The sequence below is a fragment of the Elgaria multicarinata genome, chromosome 13 (genome assembly GCF_023053635.1).
Source record: "Elgaria multicarinata webbii isolate HBS135686 ecotype San Diego chromosome 13, rElgMul1.1.pri, whole genome shotgun sequence".
Lineage (NCBI taxonomy): Eukaryota > Metazoa > Chordata > Lepidosauria > Squamata > Anguidae > Elgaria > Elgaria multicarinata.
This window is the reverse complement of record NC_086183.1, coordinates 8,104,245-8,128,876: the sequence shown is the minus strand read 5'-3', so window position 1 is coordinate 8,128,876 and position 24,632 is coordinate 8,104,245. Positions and strand designations below refer to the sequence as shown.

At 47.0% G+C, this 24,632-nt stretch overlaps 1 protein-coding gene across 1 annotated transcript in view; it reads right to left on the bottom strand.

The window, feature by feature from the left end:
* Nucleotides 1-2,544: 2,544 nt before the first annotated feature.
* Nucleotides 2,545-24,632, bottom strand: part of KIAA0319L (KIAA0319 like) — a 71,824-nt gene continuing 49,736 nt past the window's right edge. Inside the window, exons 11-21 of the mRNA XM_063140810.1 lie at nucleotides 22,783-22,906; nucleotides 21,341-21,473; nucleotides 20,563-20,711; nucleotides 17,151-17,302; nucleotides 16,167-16,305; nucleotides 14,963-15,122; nucleotides 12,034-12,176; nucleotides 11,237-11,359; nucleotides 8,461-8,551; nucleotides 8,234-8,325; nucleotides 2,545-4,528 (exon numbers count right to left, since the gene is read on the bottom strand). Coding sequence (XP_062996880.1) covers nucleotides 4,341-4,528; nucleotides 8,234-8,325; nucleotides 8,461-8,551; nucleotides 11,237-11,359; nucleotides 12,034-12,176; nucleotides 14,963-15,122; nucleotides 16,167-16,305; nucleotides 17,151-17,302; nucleotides 20,563-20,711; nucleotides 21,341-21,473; nucleotides 22,783-22,906 — 1,494 coding nt within the window. The 3' untranslated portion in view covers nucleotides 2,545-4,340. The remainder of the gene's footprint in view (nucleotides 4,529-8,233; nucleotides 8,326-8,460; nucleotides 8,552-11,236; nucleotides 11,360-12,033; nucleotides 12,177-14,962; nucleotides 15,123-16,166; nucleotides 16,306-17,150; nucleotides 17,303-20,562; nucleotides 20,712-21,340; nucleotides 21,474-22,782; nucleotides 22,907-24,632) is intronic.

Below are 24,632 nucleotides of genomic sequence, written 5' to 3'. Positions count from 1 at the left end.
AATGAGTACATACACCTTGGCCAGCCTTCCCTTGAGTGTCCAGTGATAGTCAGTATTCCACAAATTTTGGCTCGCCTTTGTACCCAATCAAAAGTTTGTGGTCAACATGACTCTTCCTTCCAACTGGTGGTGCTCTATCCGGACTAAGAGGCGGCCATCAGAGGGAAAGGAAGCAGTGTTCTGGCACCCCTGTGCTGTGCCTGGATCTGGATGAGGCCATCAAAGACAGAGGAAGCAGCAACCCTTCCACTGTGTTCATGACCTGCTGAACTTCGTAACTAAGAATTTAGTGCCTGGATTTACTTTTTTTCTCCTCCCTCCCCATCCTCTTTCCTTTTGTGTCATGGGGTGGCAATATGGGCAGCTTTCTTCTCTGCACACATTGCGTCTGCGAATTTGTGTCCAGCAGAACTGTTCAGGGTGGTGAGGGGGTCTAACTCAGGCACCTTCCCCCCTGAACCCAATTTTAGAGCCTTCAGTAGTTCGCAGTGATGCTTTTAATGATCATTTCACAGATAAAATCTCTCAGATAAGAGCTGACTTAGACATCATCATTATAGCAGAAGCGGACAATGGAGTGTCCAGCAACTCCATGAGTAGGATTACACTGGATCAGTTTCAGTTGGTGAGTACCAAGGACGTGGACTTGCCCTCTTGATCCCTATCCTTCTTGGCTGGTCGTCCAGGGAGGAGATGCAGTTAAATTACAACTACAGCATATTAATGCATCTCTCAGGGAGGGGAGTTTTTCACCATGTTTAAAATAAGTGGTGGTATGGCTGCTTCTAAAAAAGCCCTCCCTGGATCCCCTGGACCTTAATAACTACAGACCAGTGTCAAATATTCCATTTTTGGGCAAGGTGTTTGAGAGGGCAGTTGCCTTCCAACTTCAAGCAGTTTTGGATGATACAGATTTTCTAGGCCCATTTCAAACCGGCTTCAGGGCAGGATACGGAATTGAGACAGCTATGGTCACCTTAGTGGATGATCTACGCCTGAGTATTGACAGGGGGAGTGTGTCCCTGCTGGTGTTTGGGACCTCTCAGTGGCTTTCGATACCATCAACCATGGTATCCTTCTGGAACGCCTGGGAGGTTTGAGAATCGGGGGCGCTGTGCTGCAGTGGTTCCGGTCCTCTCTCTCAGGGAGGTTCCAGATGGTGATGCTTGGGGACAGCTGCTCCTCAAAGAAGGAGTTGTTGTATGGTGTACCACAAGGTGCCATCCTATCCCCAATACTGTTTAACATCTGCATGAAACCGCTGGGAGAGATCATCCGGAGGCATGGGGCGGGGTGCTAACAGTATGCCGACGACACCAAAATATACTTCTCTATGCCTTCAATAACAGTGTCAGCTAAGGATAGTGTGTCTCCTCTGAACGAATGCTTGGAGGCGGCAATGGCCTGAATGAGGAAAAACAAACTGAAGCTGAATCCATACAAGATGGAGATGCTTGCTGTCAAGGGCCCTGCCCTGGGCTCCCAGTTCTGGATGGGGTTACACTTCCCCTGAAATACTATGTTTGCAGCTTGGGGGTGCTCTGGATCCGTTGCTTCAAATGACAGCTCAGATAGATGTGATGGCCAGGAGTGCCTACTATCAGCTTCAGCAGATGCGCCAGCTGTGCCCCTTCCTAGAGTTGGAAAACCTAAAGACGGTAGTGCAGGCACTGGTAACTTCAAGGCTCGACTTCTGCAATGTGCTCTACATAGGGCTACTTTTGTGCCTAGTTTGGAAACTTCAACTAATGCAAAATACGGCAGCCAGGTTGGTCACCGGTACATCTAAGGGTGACCATATTACACCAGTTTTAAAATCATTAGACTGGCTGCCAACATTACACGGGTAAAGTATAAAGTGTTGGTTATTACCTTTAAAGCCCAACATGGTTTGGGTCCAGGTTACCTGCGGGTTCACCTTCTCCCATACAATCCGCCCTGCACACTCAGGTCCTCTGGGAAGAATTTACTTCAGCCAGCAAAAACTAGATTTACAACTGTTACCCAGATGACCTTCTCTGCTGCCACTCCCAGACTGTGGAATGGCCTGCCGGGAGAGATGCGGCAACTCAATAGTCTCTCTGAATATAAAAAAGCAATAAAGACTGATCTCTTCCGGCAGGCCTACCCAGTCGAATTTTAAGATGTCTGGCTGTTATTTTAATAATGTATTCATTTTTATATGTTTTAAACAGTTTTATGTATTTTATAATATTTTGTATTTTATGTTGTTCCCCGCCTTGATCCAGAGGGAGAGGCAGGAGATATATGAATGATGTTTTTTTAGATGGTCTTGCGAAATATCTTTGTAAGCCGCCTTGAGATTCTTTTTGGCCAAAGGGTGGGATAAAAATGCTGTAAATGAAAAAATAACTACCACCACCTCTCAATGTCCATGTTGCCTGTCTCTGCGCTGGGGGGCGGCGGGGGGGGGGGAACCACACACTTCCTGGCAGCCATTGCCATTCAAGCAACAAGCAGCTGGTATCTTCATGCTTGCTACTGAGCTGTACTGGGGGAGAAGAATGACTCCGGCAGCCTTGATTCAAGGGGGAGAGGTGCCCCCACAAGCTGAGCAGCATATTTATTCTTCATTACCTTCACAAATCAGTAGTGCAGCAATGTAAACAGAACCCAGGAGAACCTGAATGCTTATTTTTCACCTTGAGCAAGGATGGCCAACTTCTGTGTTCTCAGGGGTCATCCCCACCCCCCAGACACCGATTTGGGGTGTCAGTGTATAACGTTCTCATCTTCCTGCCCTCCAACCCCCCCCCCCCCCCGGGCAATTATTTTAATAAAGGAGTAAAATTAGTACTGCAGAGTCTTTCACTTTGGCCTGCCAATCTCTGGAGGGCCAGATGAAATTGTTTAGGGGATGGATGTGGCCATCCTTGACTTAGAGAGAGCCTGACATTACAGGTTGTTGTGTTGTTGTTTTTAAAAAAATTAGAACAACCCCCCCTCACATTACAGGCAGGTGAAAGGGTTGCCCCTTGGTGTTAGACAGCGGCAGGGTTGACTGGGAGAAGGAGCAGAAGGGGTAGGAAAAGTGGATCATAGGCATGTTCGCCTTTAGGGAGAGACAGGATGTTTTCCAAGTGTGAAGCAGGTCATGGTGAAGGGACTAAAGCAGGTAATAAATGGAGGGGAAGAGAAAGACGAGGGAGAGCAAATCACACATGCAATGATCACGCAACTCTGCCTCTTCCGTTGATCCAAACAAAGCGAGGGGAGCTGGTTTGTACAGTATGGAAAACTCTCAGCCTCTATCAAACAAGGCGCTCAGCGGAGGCTGCTGCGGTTATTTTGGGTAAATGAGAGGTTTTGTGAATCCCCGGGGCATTGGGCAACCAACCGCTCATGTGAGGAGCACACAGCGGACCTGTAACGAACAACAACAACAAATAAGGAAATGCAAGAGGCAGGGAGGAAGAGGCATTGATCTACCGGGGATCCCAGGAACCCATCTAGCCCCACTCCTCTTTGGCTCCCTCTTCCGACTTGTGCAAAGGTGTTTTGTGAAACAGGGAGTGTATCGAAGGTACCCTTGAGCTCCGACAGTGTGACTGACTACATGGAGGGAGGCATTCAGCAGTATTAATATGGGGTGCTGGGGGACAGGGCTGGAGTCGGGGAATCACAGATGCAGAGGCATCACTTCTGTTCCCACCAGTGGCAAGACTAACAATAATTTAAAACATAAAGGGGGGGAAACACCCTTTACCATCGTAAACATGACCCAAGGGCAGTTTTCTCCCTTTGCTCTGGAGACCGCAATGCCCGGCCTCCTTTTGCATTTTGGGAAGAAAGTGACACCCGTGAGGGATGGGGAAAGGGGGAGCGTTTGAGAAAGAACACGGTCCGAGGCATCTCAGCTTTCGAGAAAGGGCAAGAGCCACACGGTGGTTCTCCATACCAAACCAACAGCCCCCCACAGGAGGGAGTGCATGGAGACAGTTGCCCTCCCCAGGGCAAACAGATTTTGGGGTGGGCAGAGCGGGGGCTCCGTGTTGCAGTCCTGGGCGTGTTGGCGCTTTTCACAGGAGTGTTTTTTTTTAAAAGTCCTGCAGCATTTGCGAATCAGCACCTGCCCTTCACAGTCTTTGATTCACAGCTTCGTTTGCCAAAATTTCCCTTGAAGTCCAAATTCAAGTACAGGCAGTTTAACTCGAAAATTGGAAAAAGAAGAGCAGTAAACAAAGGGGCGTCTCCATGGACGACACGCGCAGGGCTCCCCTGAACACCACACCGCCGGCCTCCACGCGCTCATCGTGCAACCGAGGAGAACAGCTTTCTGCGTCGTCGTTTGCTGGACCTCCGCGAACAGCAGCCCACAGCTATAGAATCTCCTCCCGCTGGTTCTTCGGCTTGGGTGTCACCTGCCCATTGCGTAGGAAGCCATTCTGGTTGTGCAGCAGCTTTCCCTTGTCCCGGTCCGGCCAGGTAAAGATGGCTTCGTCACTGTCCAGCTCGGACTCTGAATGCATCAGGCTGGTGTTCTGGGCCTGGGATTTCTGCTTGCTGCCTTTGAAAATAAACCAAGAAGAAACCGAAAGTGAACCTGGGAGTGAGGGAGAGGGAGACCGGTCCCTAGCACACATCTCATTTTATATGCTGTGATGAATGCCAGCTTTAACAAGTAACGAACAAGACAGCAGGAGTCTGCTCCAAGGAGATTACAATCTAAAACCTGTCACAGGAAAAGGCTCTAGAAGAACGCAAGGTCCATGGAAGAAGCAGGAATGAGGGAGGATTTTGCTTTTAGTTGCCCCTTAGACTTGGGGGGGGGGGGGGCGGGCGGGCGGGCAGAAATAGGGCCACATACATGTTCTAGGAAAGAGTCCGAGGCCTAAGTGACAGTAAGCAGCATTTGAATTATTTTGGGAAGGGGAGGGGGAGAAATAGGGAAGGCCTTAATGAAACCCACAAGCTCTATCCCAGGCTTTTCCTGGTTTTAGGAGTAAAAAATAAGCCAAAGGCAAGGGCGGAACTAAGGAACCGTCTACAATAATATTATTAGTAAAAGGTTTATTAAAGTGCCAGGTGCCTACGCGTTTCGAACGCGGTTGCGTTCGAACGCGTAGTCACCTGGCACTTTAATAAACCTTTTACTAATAATATTATTGTAGAAGATTCCTTGGTTCCGCCCTTGCCTTTGGCTTATTTTTTACTCCCCTATGGGGTTTTCCTTCTTTTCGCATTTCTTCCTGGTTTTAGCCAGGTCATGTTCCTCGCCCCTGTATCCTTCTATGAACAGTGGCTAAGGAGGCCATCACAGAATTTATGAGGGCTGAGCTCCCTCTGGCCTCTCAGACGCTGGGCAGGGCTGGATCTGGACAGACAGCTCAAGCAAACAGAACACGCTGCAAGCTGGAGGCCAGGCTGCTCTCCTCAGCCAGGCACACACCCAAAGGGAGGAGGCGTGGTGGGGAGATCCAAGCACGGAGGTCATGGGGGCCCATCTTGGCCTCCCCCTATGGCCTTCTAAAACAATAGCTAAAGGTGCGGCTGCAAAGGAGAAAGGGCGGAGTCGTTTGAAGGAGCAGGAGTACTTCTTCAGGGAAACAGGAGTGGCTGTACTCCTGTACACGGTGCCGCCACGGGAACACTGGTGAAGGCCTGCTGGGGGGCATCTCCACAAACACGTTTAGTTATTATTATTATTATTATTATTATTATTATTATTATTATTTATTTATTTATTTATTTATATAGCACCATCAATGTACATGGTGCTGTACAGAGTAAAACAGTAAATAGCAAGACCCTGCCGCATAGGCTTACAATCTAATAAAATCATAGTAAAGCAATAAGGAGGGGAAGAGAAAGCAAACAGGCACAGGGTAGGGTAGAACTAACAGTATAAAGTCCAAGCAACATCAAGTTTTAAAGGCTTTAGGAAAAAGAAAAGTTTTTAGCTGAGCTTTAAAAGCTGCGATTGAACTTGTGGATCTCAGATGTTCTGGAAGAGCGTTCCAGGCGTAAGGGGCAGCAGAGGAAAATGGACGAAGCCGAGCAAGGGAAGTAGAGACCCTTGGGCAGGCGAGAAACATGGCATCAGAGGAGCGAAGAGCACGAGCGGGGCAATAGTGTGAGATGAGAGAGGAGAGATAGGAAGGAGCTAGACCGTGAAAAGCTTTGAAGGTCGACAGGAGAAGTTTATATTGGATTCTGAAGTGAATTGGAAGCCAATGAAGAGATTTCAGAAGTGGAGTAACATGGTCAGAGCGGCGAGCCAGGAAGATGATCTTAGCACCTGCCACTGATTGTGACACCAGACCAACACATCATTTGGTGGGTGAGCCTGTCTGAAAGGCCAGGGCAGAAAGGGCACGGGCGGACATAAGGAGAGCCCGGCCAGGTCAAACCTAAGATCCGTCTAAATAAGGCCAGCATTCTGTTCCAGGCACAAGCTCCGAGGAAGCTCACCAGCAGGGCAAGAAGGCACTAAGCCTCCAGAGCTGTTCTCCCCTCCCCTGCCGCCACCCCCTCCCCCCCCCCCCCCCCAGCAACTGGAATTCAGTGGGAGATGATCTCTGAACAGGGTAGCTGAGCTGGAGTCTTAGGCACAGCCTCTCTTAAAAGGAGAGAAGCGCCACAAACCGTTGCCGCAGCACCTTTTATTGCTGTTGTTAAGGGGCGGTTCACTCGGCTGGAACATCAGTTCTGTGAAATAGTACTACAATAAGCTATTCCTTTCAATGAGTAAACAAGAAGTAAAGGAAACCCCCCCCCCAAAAAAAACATTATACAAACGGCCTACCCAGTCACCCCTGTCAGGGAAAAGAGAGACAACATTTCAAACTTTTCAGGTCGTGGCAATTTTATGTTTGTCCATTTTCTGTAATACTGAGCTTATGAAGTTCTTTGCTTTGGCTCACTCTGCAGTGAGGTGGCGGTTTACGTTGCCAGAATTACACCCCAGAATGCTTGTATTGTGGTTCAGAATCCTGGGGGTTCTTCCCCATCCCCAGAACTTTTCCACATGACCGCCCTTTTATTTATTTATTAAAAGCAAGCATGTAGACTTCAGGTGTTCCAAACCATGTCTGATGAGGGAAATTACGATAGCTCCATGCTACCTGGGGTCATTCACACCTGCAGGAAGCCTGACTTGCAATGCCACTGAATTTCAACATGAGTCAGCTTGCTGTCTGAACTTTGCCAGGTTCATAATGTTCACCTTTTTAACGAGCCTGGTCTAGCATTTTACAAAATCGCTCTTAAGTTCAGAACTGATCCGAGATTCCGAGCATGTGCAGCCTGTATCTAAATAACGCTATTTCTGCACACACACACTGAGTTGGTTGGATAAATTCTTAAGCTATGAAGATGTCACCTCTCTCTCTTACTCTCGTTGGATTGGATTTTGGTCATCATTGCTCGTACAATACATTCTTTTGTATTTGCTCAGTAGATAAACATGTACTTTACTTTCTGTCGCTGGTGGGTGGAGCGTTTTTTGTGAGAGGTCATTTAAAAACAACTCACCAGGAAGAACGTACATAACGTGGTGATGCACGACACCATGACGCTCTACATATTTCAAAACTACAGGACCCAAGATGTACAATGATGTTGTGCATACACAAAAGCTCATTTACATGGGTGGAAGTTCGTTTTAAGGGAAAACGGTCATCCGCGCCTACATGGACGATTTTGTTATTATCTGAGAAAATAACGAATTCAACTTGGGATAAATTCAGTGCATCACTAAGCATAACCAAAGTTGAAATGCTTCGAAGGTGTCCATTTTCTGAGGTGCCTTTCATTGCCTGCTAATGAAGAGATTTCTACTCCTGGTATCTCACGTTTGCAGCAAGGACCTTTTCATGTCTGTAATATTTAACCATTAGTGATGAGGTCAGACTTGCATATTCAGCCCCCTAGGCCTGTCAGCCTAGTCACCACACTGTTTGAATAAAGCCCAGGCTGATCACTTTAAATATCAGGCACATAAACGGCATTCTGAATTTCCTCTCACAAATCCTCCACCATAGTACTCAAAGAAGTGGCCTCGATTTTACTACTCTCCTAGCAAGCATCTCGACGCGCCGTGCATGTCTGAGGAACAGACTCAACTGAATCAATAAAAACTCAGCTTTCAAGCAAAAACACCCACATAGCTTTGCGCTTTCCCTATGCCATGCGGAGTTTTTAAATCCCCTGTGCACAGAAACCAGCCTGCGTCAGCATCCTGTCAGGGTTAACCTCTTTTCTCATGTCTTACCTGCTTTGGGATTTGGTTTTAACTCCAGGCTCTCTTGATCTGTAGCATCCAAGATCTTGTATTTACTCTTCCTTTTGGGTTTCCCCTTGCGTCTTAAGGAGACAAGCAAAAAGGAAAGAGACAGGTTGAAAGTTAAGAGGCGTTGCAGCGCCCTTGCGGGGGATGAACACCTAAGCCGAGAGGCAAGGCAAAAGGGGAGTGCTTAAAGCGCTCAGAGCTGCACTCACTTCTTGCAGCAGCAGATCACCAGCCAGGAGACGATCCCAAGGGAGACCACAATAACAAACGACGCGATGACGACGTAGAGCACACTCCATTCTGTAAGAGGCACAGCAGAGCAACCTGAGCATCTGACTTCCGGGCTTGCTTATTTATTTATTTATTTAATAAGCATTGCTTATTTATTTATTTATTTATTTATTTATCTATTTACAATATTCATATACCGTTCCATATCTAGAATAGATTCTGGAGTGGTGCACATAGGTATAAACAGTAAAAAGAAAGAAGATTAAGAAAGCAAATAAAAATTGTTCAATTTAAAACAAAGGACCAGTAAAAACAGTGAACCTCGTGATTGTTCTGGGGCTGAGAGTTAGCTTAAGGGGGAGCGTGTGCACTGAGGCCTCTGAGCCTTTTTCAGACCCAGAAGGGTGAATAGTGTGTGTGTGTGTGTGTGTGTGTGTGTGTGTGTAACATTGCTTTTAGCGACTGGCAGGAAGTACGGAACCTATGGCTTAGCTAGGCCGGGAGCCTGGCCTTCTGCCCTGGGTGCAAGGCGGTTGAGCATCCAAGACGTACACGAAAAGGGGGAAATAGAAAGGTTTATTATACAAAAGCCTGATGCGTTTCAGCTTCTTGTTTTTTAGGCATTCTTCAGGGGGTTGTTATAATGTCTGCAGAAATTATTACCAGCCAATTGTCTTGTGATGGCGACTAGGCAGCGCTAGCTCCTTCTTCCTGCTACGTTTCAGGATCCAGCTCATGCCTAGGCCTGCGTCTCCAGCTGAAATGCTGCACCAGCTCTCGGAAACTGACTTCAGGGACTCTGGGTTGGAGAGCAATGCACTTTGGAGGCTGGAACCCCGACTTAGTCATGTTTACAGTAGATACGCAGAGATCAATGGGAGTCATGATTGATTTCAATACTCTTTTATGTACGACTTCATCTAACCCCAAATCTGCCTTTGGTGATGGCCCTGACCTGGCTGACAGTAGCCAACTTCAGACGGTAACCTAACCCATGGTTTAGGTCAGGGGTGTACAACCTGTGGTAGCCCCCCCCCCCTTTCCAGGAACGTCTGCAGAAAGGAGGACCCCAGAAAGACTGGAGAAAGGAGGCTTTCTTCAGTGGTAAGCAGCAAAACCCTGTTCACAAGTCAGATCAGTGATTAGATATATGAGCGATTTAAAGAGGCACTAAACCTTTAAATACCCTGCTGGGTATTTAAACTTCAAATACTTATACATTTTAGAATCCAGCTGCCCTTTGCATGCCTGAAAGCGATGGGACTTATGCCTAAATAGCCATGCATAGAACTGAGCTATGCTTGATGGGAAAATGTAAGTATTGGTAAGTATTTCCTGTATGTGTGCGCACGTACATTTGTGCACCCCCTGGCCTCCCAGTATAGCCCTCAGGTCCAAAAGGGTTGTGCACCCCCGGTTATAGATGACTGTGAATGAGCTGCACCAAGCTTTGGGCCCACATGCTCTCCCCCTCCCCTTCCCCGCAGAAGGAGAACTAAGCCTTTCCCTTCACTTGGGAACAACTAGATTCCTATTATGCATGAACTCAGAGAACTGTGGTTTATTCTAACTCTAGTTAGTTAAAACAAGCCAGGGTCAATTTTACCCTTGTGCCCTCCAGATTATGTACTCTACACCTCCCTGACCATCAACCATGCTGGCGGGTGTTTATGGGAGTTGTCGTCCAAAACATCTGGAGGGCACCAAGCTACCTAACTCTGGTTTCAATGATAATCTAAACCAAGGTACTTAAAATTAACAGCTCCTTGTAAAGTAATGGAACACCCAGCAAGACTGGAAGCACATCGGCATTCATTGGGCCCCGGGGACTCGCCCCATCTTCTCCCACGTCCTGTGCACATGTATGCTAACATGCACTGCACAACATTAGCAGGCTTGCGTAGGCTGGAGGAAGTCAATGTTTAGTGAACTGCCACGTGTCTGGCAAAATAACTGACAGGAGCAGCTTATCTGCAGGCTGAATTATGCGCCCCGTCCCCTGGGAATTGGAGGTGGAATCCTGTAGACGCAGCTGCTCCGAGCGGCCTAGAGGTAGACGAGTGGGATGCGAAAAATACATGGCTTGAAAGAGCTGAGGGCAGAGCAGGCAGCCACAGGCCCCGGAGAAAGTATTCAGGGAGTTTCAGGAAGTGCTCGCTACGTTTGGAAGCGATACCCAGGCTGGCTTGAAAAGCCTGTGTGGGCTATAAACAGGGTGCATTCACAGGGCGGCTAGGTGCCAATGCTGCTGTTGATGTCTCAAGTGGACATTAATGTGGGGATGGGATGGCGAAATCCATCACTGAGCCTTCCCCTGCTTGTCATACAAGGCAAGGCCAGCAGTACTGCAGCTGATTTCTAAAACTTCAGATTTCACAGAGATTCCTTAGGAGCAATCTATTAACCCTCCCCTACCCCCAATAGATGCTCTTCCCAGGCTGCATCAAACGGAGATCCACCACCTTCTGCCCGACGTTTCACGGTATGCCACTGTCTCCATAGCGGTGCAGGCACCAACTCTGTGGTATTTAGGGCGCAATCCTATGCCTGTTTAGACAGAAAGAAGTCCTACAGCTCCCACCATTCCAAAGCCACCATGGCTGACCCCGCGGGGAGTGCTGGGCATTGTAGGACTTCCTTTTTGGTCTAAACAGGATTGCGCCCTTAGATGATTACGCCCTTAGCACAGAACTTCCTGCTGAGCCAGCTCCATTCTTAACAGAAGGGTGGGGGGAAAGATGGAGTATTACCTACCACAGTTGCTCTCGCCATCCCCCATCTGCACTCTGACGAAGTTCTCCATCCAGAAAGGGTCACAGACACAGCGCTTGGTGAAGGAATTGCAGTGCCCATGCTCTGAACAGTTCAGCTGGCATGCTGTGGGGTGGTTTTTTTGGATGGGGGGGGGGGAGAGGATATCTCAATCAACACATATGCAGACATGGTTAGGGTCAAGTGTGCAAGAATGGGGATTAAAGCAGCTCCCCATTTACTTTAGATTCTCAAGGTTCAGGCTTACTGCAGGTGTATACACCAGATATCTCTTGACCTCAGTGGACTTTCTCATTAACGCAAGACGCTGTGATCTGCTTACTAAACAAGCCTGTAAGTTATACATCAGTAGCTTTTGCCCAGCCCAAGCACAGGGATGGGCAGCACACAGCCTCTGGGCCATATATCCCCCCCCCAGCTTTAAGTAAGGCCCCAGCCACCCCCGGATTTGCTGCTGCAACAGCAAAAGAACTGGCGGTTTGCTGTCAAAATTCGGTGATAAACCATGATCGTTTGCCGACGAATTTCGACAGCAAGCTGCCAACTGTTTTGCATGATGCAGAGTGGCAGTGCAGCACCTGGGGGTTCAGGGAGAGGGACAAGGCTCCAGCACCTCTTTTGACTGCAAGAAGTCCACCCACCACCACCACCACCCCATTATGGAAGCAATGGGATTAGGGGAAGCTGGGCTGGGAAAAAGTGAAATCTCTGATTAGAAGGAGGTGGTGCAAGGTGGCAAGGGACAGACGGCAGCCACTTCAGCTATTCCTCTGACTTACTGACTGTATTGATCTCCAGTGCCCGGAAGATGAGGAAGGCCGACTGCTGCTTCCGTAGCTCACTCTTGAGTGTCCAGGCAATGTCATGACCTTTGAAGATCTGGTGAGGAGGCTGATTCCACACGTAGAACACCATCTTCGTGCTGCAGTGAACAAGAAAACCGGGGATGATGATGACGATGACTTATTACATTTATATACCGCCCCATAGCTGAAGCTCTCTGGGCAGTTTACAAAAGTTAAAAACAGTGAACATTAAAAAGAAATATACAAAATTTAAAACCATAAAAAGCATAAAATACAAACAAAAACAGACAATATCCATTTAAAAACAACTATTCTGGGGTCAGTTAAAAAACTCAGCATATGCGGTTAAATGCTGTTAAATGCCTGGGAGAAGAGAAAAGTCTTGATGTGGTGCCAAAAAGATAACAACGTTGGGGTGCAAGAAACATGCAGAAGGAGGTGGGTGGGAAGGAAGGACGCAAGGAAGTATTGCCATCACACAAAATCATCAGCGACCTGCAGAGGGATTCGTGGCTGCTGCACCCTCCAAATTTCCATTAATTCCTCAAAGCACCTTTGCCAATAAATCCAAGTACTTTGAGGAATCAAATCTTGGAAGCAAAATCATTATGCAAAAACGAGGAACCACGTGCACACACATCTGCTCGGTTTGCATGATTTATTTACATTGCAGACTTTGGATTTTTCCAGAGCAAAAGATGCATAGCTCTGCTTCTAAAGGACAAGAGGAGGAAGGGCCTCTTGTTTGTTAAACAGCAGCACCAAAGCAATGGTGCAAGAGTAGCGTTAGGCAAAGCCCCATCCTGGCAGGGAAGAAGCTGCTCCTTCAAAGAAAAAGAGAAGCGCCGCGAATTAAGAAGAAAATGCAGACGCGTTCCATTTACTTGATGCTTTCTTAACCGCAGCCAAATATATATTGATCAGAAGCAAACCTCTTCCTCTCCTGCTTGGAGGAAGAACGGTAAATGACTGGCCTGAGACAGGGATGGGGGCGGGGAGGGGAGAAAGACAGTGTCAGAACTGAAAGCCCAGAGCGCCACTGTTTCTCAGCAGAAGTCATTAAGAGGGAAAAGTTTTTCAAGGTTAACAAAAAAAAAAGCAAACACTACTGTAGCAGAAGGTTCTGTCTGGGGAGAGTGAGAGAGCCCAGATTTTGAACGGACAGGTTACGGCAGCAGTGTCCATCAAGAGAATGTACGCAGAAGAGAGAGCGCCTAACTCCGGCACGAGTTCAGCCAACAGCTGTGTGCTGCGGAGCGCGAGATTCAGCCACCTCCACAAGGCGCTCCACAGCTCCAGGCCTGGACTGCTTCCTCCTCTTGCTCAATGCCACGTTCCTTATTTTTCAAAAGAGGTTTGGTTCGCAGGTCAGGCAGAGCTGACAACCCAAATTTCTGGAAAAGCGATTCAGGGGGGGAAAGGAAAAAAGACCAACGCGTGCACACAGAGTGCGATCCTAGCCTTTAAGGCTGAAAACAGATATATCTGTGAGTAGGAGTGGGGTGCGGGCTTTTTGGTTGTGAGGTACATGCCCCCACCACCACCTTTATTCTTTCAAAGGATACACATCACAGGCTCTGAAATGAATGCGGGGGGACACCTCAGAGGCTGGCTAAGAAAAAGCTGGCTACCTCAGCTAGATGCTGGCAATGTCACATGCTCCAAGGAGGGAGAGGAAAACGCCCACCACCTTTTCGTCAGTGCACTGGAGATCTTACTGATATTGCTGCATTTGAACGCACACCTTACAGTCGTAAATTTCGACTGGATGTTTATTTAGACATATGATCCACTTATGCATCCTTGAAACAAACCGCCCCCAGTCAATCAACAGTGTTGTGAACAATTATGGCAATTGGATTTGCTTTTATACTGATTTTTCTTATGTTCTTGGTATTAATGTTTGTAGTTTTTTCCTCCCTTTTGTTTTGTTTGTTTGAATTACAAATAAAAAAATCTTTAAAACATTCAAATAGACTAATTCAGCCTTTCCCAACCTGGTGCCCTCCAGATATGCTGGACTGCAACTCCCATAAATCCTAAACTGGGAATAATGGGAATTGCAGTCCAATACCTCTGGAGGGCTTTGGGTTGAGGAAGGCTGGTCTACTTTCTTTTGGTTTTTGGTTTTCAAACACCTACATTGTCATTTGCTCAAACGTTTGTCTGGTGCTTCTTTTTCTTCATGTTTAACAATACTTAAAAATACTTAAAACCCATGAAGGAGCGGCGGCAGCTTGATGACCAACACAAAAGCCAGCTAGTCATTACTGTGCAAATCTAACTCCGCCGCAAGCTGGAAGAACAGGTTTCCCTGGAGCGTCATCGTCTAAAACACACTGAGTACAACCTCATAGTGGACTTTGCTGCTGAAACTTTGTACACATCCAGCAATTCTCATTATCCCTCAGTGAGCACTTTTTCCCAGGTGCAGATGTGAATATTTGTGGTACACATGCCTGCCCATGAAATATACCCGTCTTAAATAAAGAACTCAACCCACATCTATTTATTTCATTTATATTCCGCCTTTTTTGTCCTCCAAGGAACCCAAGGCGGCATACATAATCCTCCTCCTCTCCATTTTATCCTCACAACAACAACAACCCTGTGAGGTAGGTTGGGCTGAGAGTCTGTGATGGGCCCAAAGTCACCCAGTGGGCTTCCATGGCCAAGTGGGGACTAGAACCCGGATCTCCCGACTCCCAGTCCAACACTTTAGCCATTATACCGCAGTGGTATGTATCTTTGCCCAGCATAAGAATCAAAAGGGAGCATTGTGTTGTATTGTTTTCCCATCTGTTTTTTTAAATAAGCGCATTGCAGCTGGTGTCTCCAGCGACGCAACTCAGTTAACTGTCTTAGAAATGGACAGTTAAAGATCCCCTCCACGGCCTCCTACCTCTGCTCCGTGTAAGGCTGGATTTTCTGCACAGTGATGTCTGAATCCAAGACCCCCAGCAGGACACCTATCTGACGGATGAACATGCCCTTCTGCCGTTCTGTCAGCTGGCTGACGTTCACATCGAGGATCATCTCCACGAGGTTGTTCTTCCTTGGATCTGGGAAGAATGCAGAGAGGTAGGAGCTGGAACGTTCACCTGCACGTGCCACCGCGATCACGCACTGTGGCTGATTTTGGAATTTCAGCTTGCCCCATCCCCAGGGTGGGTCACAATTCAAATCCCAATAGGAAGATGAGGAAATGAATATGCTGCATGAATCCTTGCATCCGGGTTAGAACAGAAGCCGGCCCAAATAGACGGGTTGTGCAGAGCATCCCAGGAAGATCCAGTCTTTGGAAAATCTCCAGGGACAGAAGCTCCAGGGGGCTCCTGGCAGCGAGACTGTTTTGTAATCCCATGCTGAGCTGACTCCTTCCCTCTTGCCCTTTTCCCCAGTTCTTTTTGCCATTCCATGTCTCTCTCTTTCTCTCTCTCTCTCATTCTCTTGTTCATCCCTTCTTAATTGCTCTCCTGCAAACCACAGCTCAGGAAACATTGTCCTTAACACCATACCCTGGTTAAGAAAAAGGGGTCAATGGGACTGCCCCTCTCACCAGTGCTATAAATTCTTTTCCACGTTATCACCACAACGATTACTGCAGCTAATTACCGGCGAGGTTCCTACTCATGTAAACAGAGCCAAGTATCAAACAGATGTAACAAAAAGGGCGATCTCTGAGACCACGAGGGGGACCCAGTATTCTTTGGTCAGTATGCTGCACATTTAATAACAGGATTTGTTTCTGAGTTAACACGCACAGGACTGGTCACACCTTGCCATGTTCTCAGGAAGGCTGGTGCAATGTAGTGGCCGTGAGCGTGAGTTGGGCAGTCCCCGATTCAAACTTCACCTCACCCATGAAGTCACTGGATGGCCTTAGAGAAGGCACGCTCTACCTTTAGCTCAGCCCCACGTCGGCAATTTTGGCCTAGCTGTTATATGTATTACCAAGACACTGTCCGAAAAGTCCTTGGGACACTGAAGAAGTTCTATGTTTGGAATGCGTATCATAATTATACTGTATACTATATTTTAATTTACTAACCCTTTTCTCAGAGGAGTATGAGAGCCACACGAGGGGGGATGGAGGAGGAACTCACCAGGTTTTACTTCCACTGTGGCCCTGGCCATGTCACCCTCTCCTTTGGCATCAGTCACTTTCAGATGAAACTTGTATGTTCCCTCCACCAGATTGGAAAGGAAAAGCACCGGATGGTGGTCCGAATTATTTAGCACCTCCTGTATTTAGTAAAAATATACAAGGGTGAGTGGCACACCTTTCAGTCCTGTGCAATCCAATGGCATGTTTTAGCATCCGCTGCAGTTTCAGCATCCGCTGTTGCTGCCGCACAGCCGCAGCAACAGCGTCGATGTTTCCTGAAGCACACACCACACACCCATTCACAAGAGGTCCCAGACTCCTCCGTGCAGAGGGGAGCTAGGAGCAGGCTAGGGTGCCCTCCAAGACTTCTAGCCAGCCACCTAAAGGCAGGGGCCCAGGAAAGTGAGAGAAGCTCTCTCTTTCTAGGTGGCCTTTTTTAACCAGGACTCTGCAGGAATGTGTGACTTTCAGAGCATTGTTACCATCATAGTTCTCGGCATCTGAACTTTAGAATGAGTGGCAACATTCAGAAGTTTGCTTTTTTAAAACAAAACAAAACACAACCATCATTAGGCACAATCGCAGGCATAGTGAAATAAAAAAAAAAATGAAGGACAGTTCAAAGGAACACAAATGATGGATAAACAGCTTTAAAAATATAGTGCCAACCAGATATATTTCAGAGGTATGGAGGATCTAGTAGCCACTCTTTTGTTTGCTGTAATAAGCTAACATGGTTTCCCCTTGGGAATTTAGCTCCCGTTAAATGGTTCCGGTGAGCTCCTCTGGGCAACTGGTTTTACAAAGATTTTCCAGGCCCCCCAAAACCAAAGAGAACAAAAATTGATCGATACACTGTACTGTTGTTAACTCCTTGGCAGCAACTCATGCAGCATTTCCCTGGGTTTGCTGAATTTGGACGAGGCGCTGACACGGATGTAAACATGGCCGGAAACCTAGTTTCAGTGTTGAGATGACTCACCCCAGCTGCAGGGCTGCTCTCATCCCGCGTCCAGAGGAAGGTGACGATTCCCTTGTCATCTGTAGATCTCGACCCATCGAGCTCTGCCGTGTTTGTAGGAAGGGTGATGACGACATTCCCAGCAATCTTTGCCACGGGTGGCTTATTTATCTCTGAGCAGAAAAAAGGGAGGATAGAGGTTGGAGGTTCAGAATGCAAAAAAGCCAAAGTAGTAAAAGCGAAATGGAAGTAAAAGCAAAAGGCTGTCACAAGCGTTAGCAAAATTCCTTGCTTGCTGGATGCCAGCAACAGGGAAACAAGCCACAGAGAACCCTACAACTGTCCATGGGTTGTGGGTGGCTTGTTACCCACGGCAACAAACCACCATCGACAGGTTGCACAACGTGGCAAGCTGTGCTGTCAAGGGTAATTAAGCTAATCCCCCGGCATACGATAGGTGCGCCTGATCATGCAAGCCCGGTTAATGAAAACCTACTTCCCACTAATCTAGGGTGACCCTATGAAAAGGAGGACAGGGCTCCTGTATCCTTAACAGTTGTAGAGAAAAGGAATTTTCAGCGGGTGTCACTTGTATACATGTAGCACCTGGTAAAATTCCTTCTTCATCAAAACAGTTAAAGCTGCAGGAGTCCTCCTCTCTTTTGTATCTGGTCAAGAGGGCAGGGCTCCTGCACCTTTAACTGTTACGATGAAGATGAAATTTCACCAGGCGCTACATGCATTCAAATGACACTCGCTGAAATTCCCTTTTCTATACAACTTTAAAGATACAAGAGCCCTGTCCTCCTTTTCATATGGTCACCCTAACTAATCCATCTACCCACCTTCACCAGTGTAGCATATAGGCTCAAAGTGATTCAGAATTCCTGCAGCTTAAAGTCTGGGAGAAGAGGAGCATGGGCTGGAGAAGTTCACTTGGAGCCCCAGTCTGGATGTCATGAGTGCTGCTTACCCTAGGAGGGTGACTAACAATACAGCTGGCCTAGTGTACCCCACACGGTTGTTGTGAGTTTCACCAAGAGAGCAATCGGAAAACATTTTGAATACTGAAAAGTGATGCAGGAATAATGAATTGCAATAATGACAGGCAATTATGATCAGCTGCCCTCATCTTGAAGGTAGAGTTCCATTGCTATTATAGAACTTCTCTTTAAATGATTGACTTCTCAAATGAATTTAGCTTTATTTTATGCTATTCAAGCTTCAAGAGTTTAAAAAGGCATCTTAAGAGAAAAATGAATTGCAGTTTTGAACCTTATTTTTTCAGAAAAAGCCCCAGAAGAAATGCTTAGATCTGGTGGCTTGAAGACAGGCAGGAGCATGGTTTGGGTGCTGCTAGAATCCAGATCTGATTGAAAACAGAAAGCAAGGGTAATGTTCTCTTAATTATTTATCGTAACTGTATCCTGCCCTTCCTCCAAGCAGCTCAGGATATAGTAAATGGTGGTGGTGACAATGATGATGATGATGACACACATAAAAGGCCTCCTGCGAATCACTGAAGAATTGACCACAGACATGAAAATGGAATTCGGGATAGGAAAATGCAAAATGCTACACATAGAAAGAGGAAACTGGAAAGAAGAAGAAACAGCAGGAACACCAAATAACAAAATACTAGATAACATGGAAGGAAATGAAACATACAAATGCTTAGGATTCCAACAAAACACGAAAATCAATCACCCCCCAGTAAAAACTCAACTAAGAATGCAATATAAAACTCGCCTATCACAAATCCTAAAATCCAAACTCAACTGTAAAAACATTTTCAAAGCCATCAACACCTACGCAATACCCATAATCACATACTCATTTGGAATCATACACTGCTCAAACACTGAACTCGAAGAAATAAACAGACTCAATCGCACCGAAGTCACAAAACACCACATGCTCCATCCCAACTCAAACATTGAAAGAATAACAATCAGCAGGAAAGAAGGAGGAAGAGGCCTGCTGGACATTAACACAATCCATGCTGAACAGATAAAATCACTCTTCTTCCACACTAAAAACACCCCCATCCATAAGCCATAGTAAAAGCAGATCAAAACTACACCCCACTCAACCTAGCACTACAAAACGAAGACCAAACACGACCACTCTCACTCACAGAGAAAGAAGAAAAATAGACACAAAAAGCACTCCATGGGAAGCAGTACAACATAATACAGAACCCACAAATAAATAAAGAACGATCGTATGAATGGCTCAGGAAGGGTGAGCTATTTCCAGAATCAGAAGGATTCCTAATAGGTATACAGGATCAAGTTATAGCAACCAAGAACTACCAAAAATACATCATAAAAGATAACAATGTAACAACATGTAGGAAATGCCATTAATTCCAAGAAACAATATACCATGTAACAGGAGGATGTAAAATTCTGGCAGGAATGGACTATACGGGCAGACACAATACAGCTGCAAAATAATTCACCAACAACTGGCCATCAAATTCAACCTTATCAAACAACCTACACCATACTATACATACTCACCCAAAACAATCCTGTAAAATGCAGATCATAAAATATACTGGGACAGAACAATTCGTATGGACAAAACAATACCTTGCAACCAACCAGACATAACTGTCATAGACAAAAAACAAAAAATACATATCTCATTGACATAGCAATGCCAAATGACAAAAATGTTGTTCAAAAGCAAGAGGAAAAGAGAGAAAAATATACACCATTGGCCATGGAAGTCAAAAAACTATGGCAATAGGAAAAGCTCACAATTATTCCGTAAGTCACATCAGTAACTGCCATCACACCAAAAAACTATAGAGAAAACCTTCAGAAACTGGACCTACCAAAATACACCCACACCAACATCCAGAAAGCAGTCATACTAAAACATGCTCAATTGTCAGGGAATTCCTGCATCTGTAAAAGACAGCATGACTTGGCAATGCCTGTCATGTCTGTCTAGAAAAAACGCCATGAGCGAGAAAAATATTAATATAATAATAATAATAATAATAATAATAATAATAATAATAATAATAATAATAATAATCCAATGCTCTCTGGGTGGATTACAACAATTAAAAGACAACAATACAAACATTAAAAATATAAAATACAATACAATATTTAAAAGTATGAAATGCTTTTATTTATCCAGTTATGTTCTCCCAACCACCTCGTGGGGTGGAGCAGGTTAGGCTGAGATGTAGCAATTAGCTCAACGCCACCCAGGGAGCTTTGGGGCTGAGTGGGAAGCTGAGCCCAGAACTCCCCAGTGGTAGTCCACCATTCAGATTATCCCTGATGCCACTCCGTCTCCTGGGTCACAGCAGAGGGGTTGCCCCAAGCGGACGATCTTCCTTGGCAGAGCCCCCACCCCGCCCCCTTAGCCGAGGGCCACCACATTGCTTCTGAGCTTTCCAGCTACCCACCTTCCTTGACAATGACGTTAACGGAGCTCTGGCTTTGTAAGTTCCGCTCATCTTTGACAGTCAGCGTGAATTCGTACGTCCCGACCTCCAGCCCAGTGACTGTGGCCACGCTGCTGTTGGCATTCTCCAGCTTCACGCCATCTGGGCCCCTGGCCGAAAACCCAAAAGAATGAGGTGGCACGCGACACGAATGCTTGACGCAGGAAAAAAAAGGGGGATGGGGTGGAGGATATTTCCCTAGATGCCTTTGCAAGGCGCTAGACTCCCAGACGCCCCAGGAGAGGGCCAGCTCAAGCTACTGCGTGCTCTAACCCAACAGCAGTTTTACTCTTCCCTCTATCTCCTTGTATACAGCAGGGCAAGAACAGGGTTTCCCTCTCAGGGATCCCCACCCCCACCCCACTGAGACCCTTCTCCCTGGAAATGGAATGAAAACAACAGACTTTTGCTCCATTCAGTTGCATGGAATATAGAGAAACTGGGGTGCCATCGGGCAAACTGGGGTGGAGGCACAATTTCTCCCACACATAAGACCAACAGGGTGGGGAAGGGGATGTATTTCAATCAGAGATTTTCCTGATTAGTACGGAGCTCCTAGAAGTGTATTCTCCTAGGCAGCCATCTGTACTGCCTTATTAGGCTGAGCCAGTCCTGCATAATATTGAACATGCAAGTCTATGTTAGGGGAGGGAAGGGGGACTGAATCTAGTTTTTCTGTTTCATGTGTGAGCGCATATATATGCCAGAGAAAGAGAGAGAGAGAGAGAGAGAGACGCACCGTGTTTTTTCCCAAAGAAAGGAGGCGATCTTCTGGTCATCTGAGCTCTTGCTGCCATCCAGAGTGGTGCTGTCCACAGGCAGAGTCAGTTCTTTGTCTGGACCAGCATCTGCCTTGGGAGGCTTATTGTTTTCTGAGCAAAAGGTCAGAAAGTGAGAGAGGGAATGGATTGTAGAACAGAACAGGGTGTTTACATGGAGAGGCACAAAGAAGAAGAGATGCAAATGAAGCAGACTTTTAGCAGCAGGCCACTGGTGTCTGTCCCCCGCCCCCTCACCACCACTGTCCCCAGCTCAGTGATGCCCATGCTGACTGTCAACAGCTCTAAATAGTCTCATGCAGGGGTCTTGCTTTGCTCCGCTACTCAAGATGCTTTAACCACAGAGGCTGCAAACTGAATTAGGACGTTCTAGATCAGCCTCCACCAACCTGGTACCCTCGAGATGTTTGGATTTCAACTCCTATCAGCCCCAGTCAGCATGGCCAGCAGTCAGGAATGCTGGGAGCTGAAGTCCAAACCATGTGGAGGGCACTAAGATGAGAAAGTCTGTTCTCCATGCAAGGGATGCGCTCTACCCTCAGAGCTAGGGACCCTTCATAAACTTCAAAGATGCTTCCACACTATTTGGTTACTCTGGAATTGGCCACTCGCTTGTTATGCATCCCATAACCAGAATCCTGGTTAAGCAGGAAAGTTGGTTGAGGCAGGGCGGGGGAGTAGATCTGCAGACTGCTCCTGATCTCCCAAACCGAACCAGAGTTCAGATTTGGCAACTCTGACGTCTTTCCTCGCCCTCAACAAGCAGAATCTTCCATTCTGGATGAGCCTGACACCAGGCCACTGTCTCCTCACAGAATGGATGGCATTCAGGGAACTCAGAAATCGGGCTGGCGTTTCCATGGAGCCGTGCAAATCAGCGATTCCCCTCAAGGATCCAAGCGCACAATCGAGAGAACTCTCTCTGTCTCTCTTTCTGCTCTCCAGTGGGGCTTCCTCCGTCCCCCCCACCCCACCCTGGCCCCTCGACCAGCAGTTCTCTGTGCTGTGCAGCCAGCTGCTTTTAAAACTTGAGGGCATTTCAAAAGCTATTTTGTGATATATCAACAGTTCAGGGGGGAGTGCGAGGAGGAGGGAGAGACCGGCACTGCTCTTTGGGAAAAATAGGGTACCCCAAAAATCAAGGTCATAACCAAAGATTAATGCTTTTAAGTCCCATCAGCTTCACTGGCTGAAATCAATGAGGCTTAAAACTACATACTCTTGGCTGGATCATGCCCCTTGAGCTGCCCTCCACACCAAGTTCACACATTGCTTTTTAAAAACCCTACTTTCAGTCCAGAGATATCAACCCTGCCTCAGCAGTTCTGTGACTAAGAAGCTTTTATCATCCTCTTGCAAAATCCAGGTTTTTATACACAAAAGACCGCCTCTTAAAACGTACCAGGTTGGACAATCACAGTGACTTCAGCAGTGGACTGGTGGCCCGCAGAATCCGTCACCGTCAGCTGGTAAGTGTAGTCGTCTTCATGCATCGCAGAGAGCTGCAGAGTCGAGGTCCTCACTCCCTTTGAAAACAGCACGTTGCAAGAATTTAAGTTCCCATTTGCAAAGAGGGAAAAGAAAAGGTGTGAGGCGTGCCCGGTTCGTTACAATATTACCCAGCAACTAAAGGCCCAACGCTGTGCAAGTTAGACAGCAAAAAGTCCTACAACTCCCATGCTGGCTGGGGCATGCCGGGAGTTGAGGGCTTTTTGCTGTCTAAACATGCATAGGATTGTGCCCTAAAGGTCTTGAATTGATATGCCAGGTCAAAGTGGACGATAATCTTATCCAATACGAGAAAGAAAAGAAAAATCATCTCCATTCTTTATCTCAGTTTCTCCTCGTATTTTCCTTAGCAATTGGCCATGTCCCTGGAGGCTCATCTCACATTTTAAGGCTGCAATTCTGGAAGTAAGCTCTCTTGAACACAGTGGAAATTACTTCTGAGTTTAGTAACAAGAATCTTGAACACTGAAACGTTAGGATAATGAGATGCTTGAGAAATCTATGCTGCTGTTTCAAGGCGCCCCACTCTTCATCCTTCTGGCAGGGAGGGCAGGGAAAGAAACGCCGGAAGCCGTTGGGCAGGTCTGGGCGGCAGGGAAGCTGAAGCATGACTGAGGAGGGGCCGTGAGCCAGGTGAGGATGAGACACAGGCCGGATCCACCCTATGGGCTGGCAGCTCCCCCCACCCCCCTGCTTCAGTCAATTTCATTGACTCAGCTCTCTTGAGTGAAGAACTGTGTGACAACAGGAGCAGCTGAGCTCTTCTGCAATGCTGAGGCTAAGACAGCCAGAACTGCAACTGAGAACCGGTGTGGTGTAGCGGCTAGAGTGTCGGACTGGGAGTCGTGAGATCCGGGTTCTAGTCCCCACTTGGCCATGGAAACCCACTGGGGGACTTTGGGCCAGTCATGGACTCTCAGCCCAACCTACCTCACAGGGTGGTTGTTGTGAGGATAAAATGGAGAGGATTATGTATGCTGCCTTGAGTTCCTTGGAGGAAAAAAGGCGGGATATCATCATCATCATCATCATCATCATCATCTGATAGTGAGAAGGAAGGCAACCAAATCAGTTGTCTGAGGGAAGAGCTTCCTGAGAACAAGAGCAGCCCGGTCCAACTGCCTTGGACATTAGCTGATCCACCCATGATCAGGGGGTGGGGATGGTTGTTTCTTCTAGGGAGAGACAACTCTCCAAGACAGCCAGAACCTGCATAGATAATCATGCTTAAGGTGAGGGAGTCTGTGCCTTTCTTAGGCCTCATCTACACCAAGCAGGGTATTGCACTATGAAAGCGGAATGTAAAAGGCAGGAACCACACCAAGCAGGATATAGAGGCATGAAAGCGTTCTATGGGATGTGTGAGTGGGCCCCAACGGTTGCCAGTGCACTTCAATACCGCTATAAAGCAGTAGTGTGGCTCCTGCCTTTTATATACCGCTTTCATAGTGCAATATCCTGCATGGTATAGATGAAGCCTTAGAGGGTGGAAGATCTAAATGCAAAAACTGGCCCCTGTGGAGATAGCAAATGAATTAACAGACAGATTTCTATTTGGTGTCGACGCAGACACGGGCCTTCTTGGCCGTAGCGCCCACTCTGTCGAATTGATCTCTCCTCTGAGGTACCCCAGGCCTCAACGTTGGTGTGTTTTAGGGATTTTTTTGAAAACGTATCCGTTTGCCTTGGTTTCCCCCCCAGCCACGAGCTATCTTTGGACCTCGTGATACCATTGTGTGTGTG